This window comes from Chaetodon auriga, chromosome 22 (genome assembly GCF_051107435.1).
Source record: "Chaetodon auriga isolate fChaAug3 chromosome 22, fChaAug3.hap1, whole genome shotgun sequence".
Taxonomy (NCBI): Eukaryota; Metazoa; Chordata; class Actinopteri; order Chaetodontiformes; family Chaetodontidae; genus Chaetodon; species Chaetodon auriga.
Window position 1 is genome coordinate 12,193,425 of NC_135095.1, and position 16,733 is coordinate 12,210,157.

Below are 16,733 nucleotides of genomic sequence, written 5' to 3' on the forward strand. Positions count from 1 at the left end.
TACAAGGAAAGAAGACAGATCGACTGGTAGAGAAACAGAAAGGCGGATGGTGAACCAGAACATCTGGGACGAATATTTCCCCGACGCCTCGGTCCCCCTCTCTTGGGCTCATTCACTTTCGAAAAAATGTCGTCATGACAACATGAGGGCCGCGTACCCATCAAAGACGTACAACGTTCGCTGTAATTAGCATAAAACACACACACACACACACACACACACACACACACACACACTTGAGAGACGCAGCCCACTGAATATTTATGGAGTTCAACAATAGTTCCTGCATCGTTTCGTCTTTTATTTCCTCTGATCAGACATTGTCACAAGTGTTGGTCTGCATGAATTGAACACGCGCGTCGTTACATTATGAACAAACTCACACGAACAGGTGCATACATGCGCATTTGTGTACAGGATAATGCATTAGGAGCAGGAAAACGAGGACTTCAGTGATTGGTGGACGACAAAATAGGACTGGCTTTATTAGTAAAAATAGACTTTCATCTTCCTAACAGTGCTGGAGTGAGAGGGGAGGGGTGCAAGTGGTCTGTGACACAGGTGACTCGGTTTGTTTTGGTGGTTCATGTCCTTCTAGCGGGCAGAGCTCAGGCCTGCTGGGTGCCGTCGGTCCCTGCTGTCGTAAAACAGCACAGTGTCGCTCCCTGCATACTCACAGGAGAGATAGACAAAAGGTAAGAGAGGTGGGGGAGGAGAGAAGAATCTATGGGGAACAGGTGTCTATTTCTCTCTCAGGGTGCTGTGGTCGGTGCCTCTAGTCTGGTTCTGTTCCGGTTCTCCACAGGGTTTTGAGGGTGTGTGTCTTGGTGCTGACTCGCTCCTCACTTCCTTCGTTCCGGTTCGGTCTGTCTGTCAGTCGGTCGATAATAAGTAATCCCACACCAGAAACTCTTCATCTCTGTCTCTCTCGCCCTTAACCTCCAGTCCTCAGCTTGTTCTGCAGACAAAAAAAAAAAAAAAAAGGAGAGGGAAAAGTGCATGAGAGAGACGGAGAGGCAAAAATAAAAATCCAAATGGACAAACAAACAGCAGAGGAAGATATTATGTCACACAGGACAGACAAGACAGAGAGAGGACGCCCTGGGAGTCCAATAAAAGGGAGGAGGATGGAGTGAGCTGGACCCGAGGGCAGTGCATTCCATGTTAGCGATGAGTGCAACCACAAATCCCCAGCACTCCCTGTCAATAACCATTTGAACTGGCCTATTGCAGCTGATGCCACACGATGAAACCTGCCTGAGAGAAGAGGCGTGAAAGGACAAAAAAAAAAAAAGCAACACAAGGAAAGAAAAATGAGGAAGAAAAATCTATTCTTACTTGCAGACCATCTTAATAATGGTGTTGTGGATGAGCTAAGCTCATGTCAGTGACATTTTTCCAGCAGAGGAGTTCATTTTGTGCCTTATTGATCTGCCCACAAAACGATGATTGACAAAAACAGCCGGCCAGACACTCTCCAACACTGTAGAGTCCAGGTTAGGACGGGGGAGGATCACTTAAAGGATCATTTCAGGTTGTTAGAACGCGGGCTTTATGTTTGCAGCTCGGGCCATCGTTTTCTCTCCTGATACTGATTCCAAGACCTCAGCATCCATGTGATCCCAAGTTTAAAATCCGCATCCATCGCTGCTCACTGGAGTCATTTCTCTGGATGGTAACATGAGGCCAGACCTGACCCAAACACATGCTGTATCCATCGAGCAGGCGCTCAGGCTGGAGTCGCGGTTTGTGTTTCATTTGTGCGAGCGTCTGCGCGGTGCACCTCTATCCTCATTGCAAATGCATTTAAGGGAGGATCATGCAAATAATAGGAGACATGTTGACAGAAGTTGATTGCGTATTCCGCTATGTGTGACTATCAGTTCCACTGGGGAAAATTTCCGCCTCTGAAGAGGAGGCGTAAACACAGCACAGACAGGATTTACAAGAGCCACAAGGAAGACTGTAGGGGGAATAAAAGCATGCATTTGATACAGGCGTGTATTTAAGCTAAAAAGGGATTATAAGAAACAAAAGTGAAGCAATAAAGCGATTATTAATAAACATGTGACGGACAAATGTTGTGTTGGTTAAACTTGAGTTTGAACTGTAAAATCTCTGCAGGATGATGCTGCAACTAAACTTTGTTTCTATCTGAGCACAGTGATCTCACAGAAATCCCATCTCTGAGCTGCTCTCTGGCAGAGTGCGTCCAGTTTGAGGCGCAGTCCGGGAGCTGACCCCGAGCTGAAACTCGCTGCAAAGCTCCGTGAAGCCGGGGGGAGCAGCAGATTCGGGTGATGATCCTTTTCAGGTCCGAGCACTCCGAGCGACCCCCTTCACGTTAATATCTGATATGTTGTTATCATCAAAATGTTGATTATAGCCATTTGAACCACGCACACACAAGGCATTTTGGTGACAAACGTCAATGCAATCAAGAGACAAGACGTCTAAAAAAGATTGAAAGGACAAATTAAACCATTGAAACACTTTTTTTGTTCTGCAATTGAAATGTCAATATCAAAGACGATGCAGAGGCAGTTATGAACCAGCTCCTCTTTTATTCTCGCAAACATAACGGCAGCTGAAACCACAAACAGGGATCTACGCTGGCCCTTTGAGGGTAAAAGCGAGATGGAAGGGTCAGTCTAAAAAATGAAGTGGAGAAGGAAAAGATAGGGAGCAAGAGGCGGTCATGCGGCGAGAATATGGAATGAGGAGGCGAGCAGTGGATGGAGAGATCGGCCTCTGTGATAAACTCCTTTTCATAGAGGGAGAGAGAGAAAGAGACTTTATCTGTCCTTCGACTGCCTCTTCCTCACAGTTTGCTATCTGGACCTGTTAAGTGCTGAATGCATTAGAAATGTGACGAGGGATGAAGGGATAGTGGATGGAGGGAGTGAAGGAGGACTGGTGGCGGGGCACAGAGGCCACAAAAGAGAGTGAAAGTGGGTCTAAATGTTATCACTGACTGCAGCGATAAGAACGCTAATTATCAGTGACAAAGGCCGGTCGGCTGACAACGGCTCTGTCTTGGCTGACTCCAGTGGAGGGGTCAATATTGTAAAACTGAGATTTGGGGGGGATTTGGTTTTTATCCCCAGCGAGATGGCATCTCGGACATCCCTATCTATACCCACGCTGGCTCAGTTCGTAATGGAATTTAAGATTTGAAGGGGAAGGACGGAGAAGGGGAAGGAGATTTCGCTGTCTGAAAACTGTCTGAGCAAAGTGTCTTTGACCGAAAGGGCAAGGAGATGAGAGGCGAGGGCACGTTTGGATCTTCTGACCTCCAGAGGTCAAAGTCACGTCCTTTGACATTTGTTCTCGGTGCAGCTTCCTGCTCGGCTCTGATAAAGCTGTGTAAACATCCTAATCATGAAGCTGCATCAGCTCATATCAATCCTACTTCATTCCTTCCCCCTATTTTGTCGGCTGTGTAATTCTGCATATTATTCCTTTAAAGCCTTATCACAGAACTGTTTTTTTTTTTTGCACCTAATGACTTTAAAAGCAAGTCTTAGACAGATAAGCACAGACGAACAGGAGTGTGCTGTGATTGCCGCAGGGTGATAAACACAAGCGGATTACCATATCGTCTCAGGCTTGCTTGCAAACAATTTACAACATCATAACAGCATCCGCACTGTGAACGCACCCTCGCTGAATCTTGACGAGGCTACAGGTAGCTTTCCTAAATGCACGCACACACACACACATATGCACACAATGAATAAAACATTGTGCAATTTACATGATGTATAGCTTAAAAATCTGCCAGCATCTGACTTTTAGATCTAATACTAATACCCACGAGAGTGAGCGAGAGACGCAAAACTCAGTTTTCCTCATATCCGGGAAAACAATGCAATTGTAAAAAGAAAAAAAAAATCTAATAGAAAAGCGCCATGAATAAATTGATCCTTGTTTGGGCCGATGGATTTTACATGCTGGAAAGTGAGAGAGGGGGAATCAAGTTAATATCAACCTGAGTGACATTACAATTACCATACAGTGTGTGACCGTGGGAGACAGGGCGAAAAAACATTTGCACTCGGCAATGAAAGGGGAGAGCCGCAGAGAGGACAATGGTATCCAACTAGCGGCGGCTACTCCTTTGGTCTTATTACATTAAAACACACCCAGAGACAGCCGGGGGAACGCCTGTGTCAGCAGGTATTATGGAAATAGATCGTAAGGTTTAAACTGGCTATTTAGAGGGAGCTTTATTCAGGCGCCAGTAGCCCAGTGGAAATTATATTCTCCTGTCTAAAAGCAAGCATGTAAATGGATGCTAGTGTGTATGTGTGCGTATATTATATTAATTCATTTGGACATTTAAAAAGGGAATAGCTGCTCTACTGTAGCTACCATCTATGAGCCCAATGACGTATGCTGTATCTAACACACACATGGGGCTACTTTGTGATGCACACATCAATTCAACTGAAAGCTACACTACAGGGTTAGGAGGCGCCACAACTTACATATCATCTGTCCACGAGGGTGCATGCACATACTTGTCGTTCTTCTCAGACGGGAGAAAAAAAATGCATTATTTTGTCGTTTTTTTTTAAAGATTCAAGATTAAAGTTTTTTCCTTACATGCAAAGAATACAGTTGCACACAATGAAATGGTCATTTATTTCACTTAACGAGCATGCAGTACACATATGCATAATATTCATATGCAAAAGTTGGTAGTAACAAGTGTGGCAAATTATGTGCAAACGAGATGTGAAATGTGACAAAAGATGCACAGCTAGGTTCAGTAAATACGCACCTGTTTGGCGTTGTTGACACACTGTAGGTAAAGGGCTGCAATGTTGGAGCAGTTAAGGGTTTTTCCAACGTTTTCTTTGTAGCATGCAAGGATCTGGCCCTGCAGGTCTGCACACACAGGATACATCTCGTACCGCCTGCGGGGGTGAGAAGGGGAGAGAAAGAGTGTGAAAATGGGGAAAAATGTGGTGTAAAGGAGGTGGGGAGGATGCGGCAGGAGGAACAGTGTGAGAGATGAGAGTTAAGGGAAAGGCATAAAAGTGTAAAAGAAAGGGCTGAGTGATAAATGTGTGTGAGAAGAGAGCCAAAGGTGGACAGGAAATGTTTGAAAATGTGCAATGCAGAGGGACTGAAAATGAGTAGGAGATACAGACACCAAGAACAAGAGAAGAGGGATGAAGACATATTGTTGGTTTGGAAAATGATGGTCATTTTTATCTCGAAGCGAGCGCATTCACTGAGAGTCCTGTGCTGCAGTCGATAGAGCGTGTGCACCCCTCGCCTTTTCTATTACCACTGTCATTCCTGTCCCAAACTCCTAAAGCAAGAATCAACATTACCGTGGCTGCTGGAGGGAAGGTCAAAGGTCAGTACAACCTTTACAACCTGCTGTTATGACCACGCCGATGTGTGCGTCGCAACATATCGACAGGGAGGCCGGAGGGTTTTCGAAAAAGGGACAACAAGAGGTGCCAAATAGAGCTTCCAACAATGGCTGCAACCTTGAAAAGGGAGGATGGTCAGTGCCACGGAAGAGGAGCTAACTCGGCAGATCAATGCTTAATGCCATGAAACAGGCCACTGGTTTTATCTAGACGAGCAGTAAGGCTTATTGTTATAATGTGATGATGATAACGATGATGAGGTTAAACTTACCGGCAAGATCAGTATACCTTCCTGGTACATGAGCCCTGGTTCTTAAGTCTTACCACTAAAAACCCTTTAAAAGGTCTCACTGAAGAGAGTATTGATCGCTCTACTGGGCAGTGAATCCATCCATTGATGCAGGACTGCTCCCTGACAGTGTCAACCATTTACATACTGGGTAGCTGTCACCTTGGACCGGTCTAAACAGCAAATTCAATCTTTCAGCATCCAAGAGGAGGTTGTTGTTGTAGCCTGTGGACGCTAATATATCTGGTTATAGGATAAGCATCACCAGCTTTGCATGCTGAAGACTGTCCTTGAGGTGTGCTAAAGTTTTAGTGCTGCTGTCTTAGCCGGTATGATCCAGATGCTAGCACTCGCAATGGTAGCTGCTGCGCTAAACTTCAGTGCATTTAAATGGGACTTTAAATGTCAGACGTACGCAAGAGTTGGGCCCTTTATCCAATCAACCCCAGTGCCTTGCCCATTGTTAACTGCTTTTGTCTGTCTCTTCACACACCCCATAAAAACCTATAATGATGACACATGCACATGCTAGGGCTGTTATGCTAATGGTGGTGTCATCGTTTTGTTCACACCAGTGCTCAGGACACTCCATCTGCCTCGCTAAATGCTTTGCATGAGTGTGAAAGAGATTTTGCATGTCAGCAACTCTGGTGATCTCAAAGGAATATTGGGGGTGAAGCTGAGCCCCCTGTAGTCAGAATCAGATGTTTGATTTCCCCCCTGGAGTGAGAAATTACCCCTCCGTTGGATGCAAAGCAGGGGATTGGCTGCATGGGTCATTACCCAGGGTGAAATGCTGCAGGAAGCTGTTGCAGTGGAGATGTGTACATATGTGCATCACCACACGCTCATATTTGTTAGGGAGGCCCGGAAAAATCTATAGTCCTTGTAAATGCAGGTCAGTGGCAATTTGTGACAACATGAGAGCCGCTCTCCACACCTTCAACAACTTCGACAGCAGTGTGATTAATCAATACACTTGATCATTCACCATCTAAGACAGTGCTCAGAGGCCAAACGGGGTAAGAAATATTGTAAAGCTAGAGAGGAGCACTTCAAACAATGAAAAACAGTCAATTACGACACTTAAAGGAAGATTTCTACCTTTTCGGAAACACACGTCACTCTCATGTCTGTACAGTCAACATCATCCAGGAGACAGTTAGCTTAGCTTAGACAGGAAGTAGAGTAATTTCTTGGCTGAGCACGCCAGCTTCCTTGAGTCTAACTTGTAGTTTTAACACCTCATTTTTTGTATGGATTAAATATACATTATAGTGAGCTTTATTGGTTCTGGTAGGTAGATTTGGCCACATTTAGACAGAGCCAGGCTTGCTGTTTCCCCGTGTTCCCAGTCATTGTGCTAAGCTAAGCTAACGAGTTGCATGTGGTACCTCTTAGATGTACTGTACAGACATGAGAGTGGTATCCGTCTTCTCATCTAACTCTCACAGCAACAACGTAAATAGGCTTTTTTCTTAAATTTTGGTTAATTCCACGGTGCACAGACTAGAGTAGGATGCAGTTGGGTGTGGAGAAGGTTCTGCATTTGCGGATCCACTGGGGAGAAATTCAGTCATTTGCTTGGAGGCATGACAAGGCCATTGCTCTGCGTCAGGGTATTGAACGATGACAGCAGTGCTAGCAGAAATCGCTGCCATCCTATTCCTATGGATCCTGGCGCTCATTTATTACACCGCCTATGGGCATCTACAGGGACGAGGGGGAGCCACATACACCCACTAATTACTTTCTTAAGCGTTCGCGTTAATGCCAGGTGCATCCTGCTGATACAAACCACAGTGTTTATCACCAGTAATGGCCTCTGAGAGAGAAAGGAGGGCAGAGGAAGGGAGGGAGAGAAAGAGGATGAGTGGGGGCAGGATAGAAACGAAGAGCTTTTCTTGATGAGGAACTAGACAGTGGTACTTCTATTTTTGCTAGCTCTCTGGTTCTCTCGGTGGGGAAGGGGCTGAGACAGGGGTTGAGTTAATCATGGAGACAATAACACTGTCACACACACTCTGTGGCGGCACGCTGCATCCTCTATCATCTATCATTAAGATTAACATTAAGTTCCTGCCACCAAGCACACAGAGCTGGTAGGGAAAGAATACAAACCTCCCCCCTCCTCGGTTTTACATTAAGTGCCCTCATGTCATTTACTATAGCCCGACTGCTGTAGTGCTATGCAGCAGGGCGAGCAGATGCAAAAACGTTGTCATATCACGAATAAGCTATAAACCACTTGAAAATGACCCTTTTTACCTTTGATGTATGAAATTTACCCACATCTTCAGCTCAATAATACAAAGTCATCATATGTGGTCATTTAAAAACTTGGCAAAACTATCTGAAAGGACAATTTTTTTGTTTTTCCAAGTCAGTTCTTGGCCTCAGGTAATCACCAAATTCTTTCAGGCTAGTTATGGAAATACACTTGAGTTATTGTACTCAGTTTTAGGCAAGCTAGGGGGGATTTAGATTCTGGGTTTTAATTAAAACCAAGGAACACCTTCCTACATAGCTACGTCAAATACCAGAAAAGACAAGACAAACACGAGGTTATTCATGTTGAATTCAGAGCGAGACGGATCGGGAGTAAAACGCTGCAGAGTGGATACACAGTGGATTCCTCTGCTGTGGGAATCGTTGGGTAAACCCATAAATATCGTCAAAAACAACGATGAATCATCCTGTTCCCATGTAACCTGAGCAGCAAGGCATTCATAAACATCGAGACCATATCACATTCCCAAAGCAAAACCTCTTTTTGGGCTGTGTTTAAATGATTTACAGGAAACAAGAAAAAAAGGGTGAAGACCAGAGGCATTCTGAGGTTTTTCATTCCCGGTTTGGTCTGAAAGCAGAAGTTGAGTTTTGGTTAACAGGTCAACTCTTTTGCTTTTGGCTCTCTTTTTAGTGAAGCAATGTCGAACTAATGACCCCTCATCAAAGGGTGCATATCCAATGAAGTATGATTTTCCTTCTCAGTTTAATTTGAATAATTTTTAGGGGCTTGAGGATGTAAAAGTCTACAAAATTTAACAGAAAAGTCTAATTTCTTATGATCTCCATTTCAGGAAATAAGCCCTCTTGGTGACACTGCTGCTCTTTACTCATACACTCATCACACACATCGCTCAACGGGACCGTGTAAACACACACACTCAAGCACAGGCAAAAAATATAATGCCTCCATACACGCATCAACAGATTATTCTATGAGTTATAGGAGCAGCCATTGCTAATAAATGCTCCACACTCCTCCCTCTCTCTTATTTCACCATCTCCATCTTCTCTTCCTCTCGCCTTTATTCCCTCTCTCAATCCCCAGAGGTTCATGGGATATTTAATAAAACCCCATGTGGTAGGAGACACTGAAACAAATATAGACATCTAGCCAGATGCAGTTGGTTATTATTTGCACTATATATGTGTGTGTGTGTGTGTGTGTGTTTGTGTGTGTCGCATCCCTGTGCCCCAGAGACACTAAATCTAAACAGTCATATAGGGGTCTCGCCTCGTGCCATCAGTAGCAGTAAAGGTCTCTATAACAACACCTTATCCACCCCCCACCACACCACACACACACACACACACACACCAAGCAGGATCCTAATGCCCTGATCCACTGATAGCAATGAAAGGGAGGAGTGAGGTTGGTTTAGATATCTACATTACAGTTTCTCTGCTCTGTGTCATAAATCACACAGCAGATAGATGAAATGAAAGAATGGAAAAAGGACAGAGGGGAGAGAGAGAGAGAGAGAGAGAGAGAGAGAGAGAGAGAGAGAGAGAGAGAGAGAGAGAGAGAGAGAGTGGGCGACACTCCATTGAGAAAAGATGCTTTATTAGAGAGACTGAGACAGAGAAGAAAGCACGGAAAAGAGGAGAGGAAGAGGAGTGTCTTTGGGAGAAAGAAGAATGGAGGAGAGACGCAGGAGAAGCAGAAAGAGACCCTCCACAAAACACTCCTGAAGCTCTCCGCTCACTCCCTTTGTAAAGTTTTCCTTGAGGAGGGAACAGAAAACGAGGTTGAGAGGAGGGGCAGGGATGATATGAGAGGGTGAATGTGTCCCATTTAACATGTAATAAAGCAGAACAGATTACCTGCTCACTCCCTCTCACTGTCTGTCTCCCTCCTCAAGGTGTCCCTATATCATTTAATACAATCCCTTCTTTCAAGCCTCCCGCTGCTCCAGTCAGCACATTTCCATAGAGGGGACATATTCCAGTAGGTTTATAGCTATGGATACATTCTTCAGGGAGCATATTGACCCCGAGCGCGGGGGAGTATTGAGATCGATGTTGGGATTTTCGTGCAATATGCATGTTATGCCAATAGACTGAGCGAGGATCAGTATCAGTGCATTTTTCAAACCAACACATATTGACCATGACTACCATCTGCTGTAACAATGTAGAGCTGTGCACCGAAATGACATTCATAGATCTCTGTTAAGGACGCAACATGCTTCAATGGTCGAACAAAGTGTCAGATGCATCTGGAAACATGTACGTTCATCTGTCATAATTTCAGATACATGACAACTGAGAGCAAGGACACACACATGCATACACACACACGTTTCCACGGGACACACAGTGGACAAATAAACTGGCTGTTCCAAACGTAAATAAAACAGGAAGCAGTCGCTCCATCCTCGCTCTTGAGCGACTGAGCCTTTCCAGGATGCCCCTTTCATGCCCAATCACGATACTATCACCTGTTACCAATGAGCCTGATTACCTGTGGAATGTTCCACAGGTGTTTTTGGAGCATTCCACCACTTTCCCAGTCTTTAGCTGCTCCTGTCCCAACTTGGTTGAAACGTGTTGCTGCATCAAATTCAGATTAAGCAGATAGTTACGAAAAATCAATGAAGCTGTTGAGGTAAAACAAGAAATATACTGTCTCTGTACTGTTTTCAATTGAGTACGTGTCAAAAAGAAATCCGGGTTGTAACAAAATAAAAAGTTCTCATATGTTAAACATATTATAACAAGAAGCAACTCTATCCTACAGGAAGCCATTTACTGTGCTGCCAATGACTGCACGAATGGACTTATCATTATATTAGGATGAAAAACCACTTGACCAGGAAAACACAGAAGCCATTTTACCTCGGCTTTGGTCAGATTTCACACATGTTGCCAGTATTCACCCCCCCACACACACACAACACATACTGTAGTTCCATCGACAGTATGGATTACGCTCGCCAGCCACCAGATTGAGTTCCTAATCACCACATTGTCTATTTATCATCATTTGGGTCCACTTAGGGGTTAATAGGGTTAAGGGGTGTGTGCCGGTTCCCCCTTAAAAAGCCCTCATGTTCTCTCTAGTTAAGGCAGGCGTCAGTACCGAGGGGGGTAAATAAATACAAATGATCCAGTTAAGGAGAAAAATGACACACATTTCGCTCATGCTGCTTTTTAAAAGCAGACCTGAGTGACCCCCTGCAGTGAAATCCATCAGCATGGATAAGAGACTGAATGAGAGGCGGAGAGAGAGGAAGGCACAGAAAGCAACAGAATCAAGAGTGAGGGACAAAAGAGAGCCAAAGAACGGCGAGGGAGCATATGAGTGAGTGAGCGCATGATAATATAGAGGGCGTGAGTGACAGAGATTTAAATTAAGACAGAAAACACTGTTCTTAAGTGAGCAGTGAGGCAGACAAAGAAGGATGAATGGATGAGAGGAAAAAGAAAGCGAGTGTACGTCCTCTCTGACCCCTCTTTATGCACACTCTTTCACGAGGGCTGGTCTCAAGCCTCAAGCAGAGGAAGAGGAGATGTTTCACAAACACAGCAGCTGGAAGATGTCCACTGATTTGTGAGAGACGCCTTGAAACTGAGTGAGGAGTAGCCATGCTTTGTGATCGGTAAACACCCAAAAAATGCCACATTCTTCTCCGTTCCATCATTCATGCCACTGCTGCCCTTCACTATATTAAAAAAGACAAAATAATACAGAAAAGCAATAAAAGCAGTGTGTGGGTTTCCCAAGCATTTCCAACACAGCGCAGTCACTAAATCAGCCACTAAAAGGTGTGTATGTGCGTTGTGTGTCCATGTGCTCCCACGCAGGTTTCTCGGATTGCGTGTGCTTTTTACAGCCAGCTCTGCCAAGCTCTTAAGGCCCAGAGAAGAGCTTTTAAAGCAGTTATTGACTTCTGTCTCCTCGGCTGACCACCATCTTGTCCCTGTGCCCGCGTTGCCTAGCTACAGAATTGTGGTTTGCCCTCACCTGACTGGGGGGTCAAAGCTCTGCTCAGCCTGTCCTGCTTCTGCCGCTGCTTCAGAGAAAAACACCTCAACGACTACAACTGAAGTGCGTTGCATCAGCTTGTCTGCTAAATGAATTCCCGTCACTTTTAGTCATTAAAAGTGCCGCATGGCTCAATTAAACATCAATAAATCATTAATTCATTAATTTTGGGACATCAGGATTATTCCCTTAAACAAACAGACGCACTGCCAAGAAAATGGAGAGCCTCCACCTGCCTCTACACCTTATTTACATTTTGTAGCAGCAGGATGGAATCAGCGGGAAGAATCTGCAGGATTTTCTCCAATGTTTTTATCCTATTCAGAAGGGACTCTCAAAGTGTGACCTGCGGCCCCATGGCGGCCCTCAGAAACATTTTGCGTGATCCACTAACATGACGTGCTTTTGCTTTCAATAGCTTACATTCAACACACTACTCGACTTTGACAAAGTGCCCCCCTGACAAGCTTCTGCCATGTTACCTAGTGGCACATTGTGAGTGTTGCAGGGATTATGCTCTGTCATCAGTACTAGTGGTGTTAGCTGAAGTTAGTTAACTCAGCAGTTTAAAGTGAAAGTGAAATGGAAAAGCCACCACGGTAAAAAACGCTGCATGGTTGAGGAGCAAAAGAGGAAAAATAGATCAAGTCCTGCTTCGTTAGGCTCCAGACGACAGATGGAGCGATCTGCCTCATCTGCAAACAGATGTATTCAGCGCTGAAGGAATTTAACATTAAATGCCATTATCAAACCAATGACTGATGCTACGACAGGTTCAAGTTTTCCAGTGCTGCCCTCCATCACATGCTGACTCCCTTAACCGGCACTCAGTTCTAAAAAGTTTGAGAAGCCCCACTCTTGGATAATGATAAAGATAAGATAAAGAGAAAGATAAAAGAAAGGCACGGTGCAATCGTCCTGCAATGCTTTGTTGCAGGGCTGTGTCTTGGATTGCATTAGGTTGCACCGGATATTCCTGATTTTTCTCTCAACAAGCTTCACTGCAAGAAGCAAAGGTTTGAAGAAAATTAGGGAAACTTAAACTCAAGTGACACGACTGACAATCAACTTGACCCTCGTCAAGGCGCAGCATTGCACAATGGAACTAATGCGGATGCATAAACACAGCAGATGAGGGCTTGTTTAAGTTGTTTATGATTACAGGGGGCTGGAAGAGGGATGAGCTCTCCCACATGGTATGCAGAAGACAGACTGCCAGGTGAGGTCTTGGCGTTATGAGGAAAAACGAGCCGTTTACATTCAACAAGTTTTGCTCCATGCCTCCTCATTCCACCTTTGCGCTCATGCGTGCGTGTGCGCGGAGAGTGGAAGTGAGGACTGCAGCTGCTGTTACTGCCAACTGGATTAAATTAAAAAAAGATTTATTCAAAAGAGCTAAAAAATAAACAAGAGACAAAGGGAGTGAGTGTGTAGCCTGAGGAAGGAGAGGAGTGACAGCGAAGTGACACACTAAAATGAGATTTTATTCTCTATGGCTGACTGTATGGGGGAGAAATGGAAAACATGCAGCACAGACACACACACACACACACACACACACACACACACACACACACACACACACACACACACACACTCAGACACAAACACAAAAATGTGAAAATACATAGCCTTTTCTGATCTTATCGTAAATCTCACCATCAAGGCTGAAAGCTTAGAGGAATCCAAGTTTTTGAGACCTGAGAAGGGGGATGGAGACATAAGAGATGATGGTCTCAATCCTTCAGCATTACACGGCCTTGTCAGACCCACCCATTCACCGCTATGAGATGTCCCTGTCCCATCTGAATTCTGCAGGGGCCCTGGACAAACTGTGACAGTGACCAGCTTCTACAAAGAAGCCCAAAGCCCCACCAAAGGTTAGCACTGACAGGAGGCTTAGGACTGCGCCACCTTTCTTTCATTCCCCATTCCACCTTTTCGCATAATCTCACATCTATCATTTTCCTCCACGCCTGTCAGCTCGCATTTCAAACTAAAGCCCCATTGGCTCACCGCAGCCAGTCGACACACACGTTCCAAAGGAGACACCCACGTACACATACATGTGCACACATTTGAATTCATTCATCGTCACACGCAGAAGCCAACACGCACGTGCACCCTTACATACATGTGGTGGAGTAAAGGTCACGCATTCAGTGCTGGATAGTGTGATAATGCATCAGACGTGGATAAACAACTAGTGGTGAAGGTGACAGGATATAAATCAGGCGCAGGAAGAGATGGCCTCCTTTCCACAGGCGACTGGGAACTCTTATCTACAGTCAGTGTCACGGGGAAAGTGAATAAAAGCTTTGGTTCTACGGGCATGCGTGTGTCTAACATACTGTCTTATTACATTATCTGTTACATGTAGTGTATATTTATGTATTGGAAGAACTGTGCACCAAACATCTTCTGTCTAGATCTTTGAGAGCAGTTTATGATTAATGGCAACTATTTCAGACACTAAAGGGACCATTTTATATTTTTTCTGACTAACTCTGGACAATATTGCTCGTGTGTCCTTAATTTCGAGAGGAAAAACAATGAAAATTAAATGTGTAGTTTCTTAGAGCACCACATTTTTAAAGCATGATGTAGAAATGGCCAAAAAGTTTTTCTCTTGTATAAGTATTGTGCTGGCTTCAAAATCATAGCTGCGACATATATATATAAATGTGAGTGTGTTTTTGTGTGTTCTGGATGTAATGAGGTCACAGTCACGCCGGAGCGTTCCAGTTGACAGAGCTCCATCATTCTCTGGCGGGAATACTGCAGTAGAACAGCAGGGAACAGCTGTACTACACACGTACGCAAACAGCTACACACGTGCACAATCGCATATTTCACAAACACACACACACACACCTCCCTTGAGTACCTACCACTCGCACTTTAATTTCTTTGTAACATCGACATGGAAAAGGGCCACGCTGTACCACTGCAATGAAGGGAAAACACGCACACTGGCTACTTGCAGGAGCCTATTCGTACATCCCATGGTCAACTTTTGTATAACTCATATCATAATGAAGCTAAAGCCAACCAAAAAAGGCAAGACTGTTACTGATATAAGAGAGTCACATTCAAGAGGCTGACACAGGACGGAAATCATCTCAGTCTAATTCCACTGAATTGTTTTCTGCGACCGGGCGCTCGTACTCTCTATCCTGTCTCAAATCAGAGTAATTATTATTTCCCATGTTGACTATGACTGAGCATCAGAACAGGTGCTGCATACAGCTATGACACATACATTCCTCCCACGTCCCATCCACTCTTGAGGCTTGATTTTTTCTATCTTGCCCCGATCTGAATGCCACGAAGTAATAATAGTTTCATCCGATGGCAATCTGACAAATTCCCATCTGATCTGACGTCACGTGCACATGGCACTGTAAACTCAAATCGCCCAATAGTCCTCATTAAAACCTGCAAAAAGCACATACGCGGCTGTTCTAACCCTTGACAGACAGCCTGCTCTGGTCCCACACATCTTCTTCTCCACTATAATGAACCGTAGCCTAATATCAGCCCTAACACTAATCAATCCCTGGAGTACTATCACTCTCTTTACAGTGGCACTGACATGAGCCAGAGTGGGGAAATGAAGACATTCTAATAAGAAAGATGTCATCTCCCACACTTTATAACATCCTCGCATTAACATATCAAATGTTAATTCTATCAAGTATGGATAAGGCCCTGTTTTTTTTCATCTCTGGGGGACATTTTCAACTTTGAGGAAATCAAAAGCCTGTGTGAGACAAAAAATATTTCCTTTTATTATTCAACAGAGGCCACAGATAGCATCTTATCTCTGTAGGGTCTCTCTCATAAGAGAGAGAGAGAGAGCTTTGAGGAAAGGCATGCGCGCTATGCTCACAAAAGATGTTCAGACATATGAGTGCAGACAAACATACACCATCACGCATGAACTCACACACATCAACAAGGATGGGCCAAACACGCCCTGTTAAATCCAATTAACCCTCTGCTCTGATCCCCTCAATGCATCCCTGCCCCTGTCTTGTAACACCAGACCTTCCCACCATTTCATTAGCGTGCGTGCACACACACACGCACATGCATTCACATACACACACACATACATACTTCCCCTCCTCTACCTTTCCACAATTGTAACCCAGTCACAACCCTGCTAATGCACCTCCTATAATCCAATCAGCCAATCACTGCTCTTCATGCAAAGGCCTGTGTCACGTGACTACCCGCACGTTAGCCTGACGTTCGCTTGCAGTTAGCACTGTCATTTGGCACTAATGTTATTCCAGTGGATTTTTTTTTTCTTTAATGTGATTTGGGTAGTCTGAGCTCCGGCTTCCACGAGTCTAGCGCTAAACCCCTGGTGGGCTAGGCTAATCAGTTTCCTGCATTTCTCGGGGAGACAATGATCCCAGTGTTAGCGCTGGCTAATGACAAGCTAACACAATTAGCCTAGCCTCCCTGGAGGAGCGCTCAGAGCCAGGGCCCATTGTTGCCCCACCTCCTGCAGCATCCTCATCCACTTTCCCTACATTACTATGGAGCCTAATGGCTTCTTATTAAGAAGACAGATGGAACACGGATGGGGAGAGATTCTGCATCTTCTTGAGTTACATATATGTGTCGGATATGTGCTACATCCATGAATTATGATGCTTCATATTACCTCCTTTGTTAACAGCTTCAGTGAAGTAACCGTTGTTTTCACTGCAAGGTGTGGCAGCAACATGTATTTAGAGCATGGCACTCACTATCAGAGCGAGGT

At 44.7% G+C, this 16,733-nt stretch overlaps 1 protein-coding gene across 7 annotated transcripts in view; it reads right to left on the reverse strand.

The window, feature by feature from the left end:
• Positions 1 to 265: 265 nt before the first annotated feature.
• Positions 266 to 16,733, reverse strand: part of chchd3a (coiled-coil-helix-coiled-coil-helix domain containing 3a) — a 66,802-nt gene continuing 50,334 nt past the window's right edge. For 3 of the 7 annotated variants that reach the window (XM_076722476.1, XM_076722475.1, XM_076722471.1), the window contains 3 exons: positions 4,787 to 4,922; positions 4,491 to 4,531; positions 283 to 958 (listed from right to left, as the gene is read on the reverse strand). In XM_076722476.1, coding sequence (XP_076578591.1) covers positions 949 to 958; positions 4,491 to 4,531; positions 4,787 to 4,922 — 187 coding nt within the window. In that variant the 3' untranslated portion in view covers positions 283 to 948. Of the gene's footprint in view, positions 959 to 4,490; positions 4,532 to 4,786; positions 4,923 to 16,733 lie in introns of all 7 variants that reach the window. The other 4 variants (XM_076722477.1, XM_076722474.1, XM_076722473.1 and 1 more) reach the window with 2 other exon arrangements.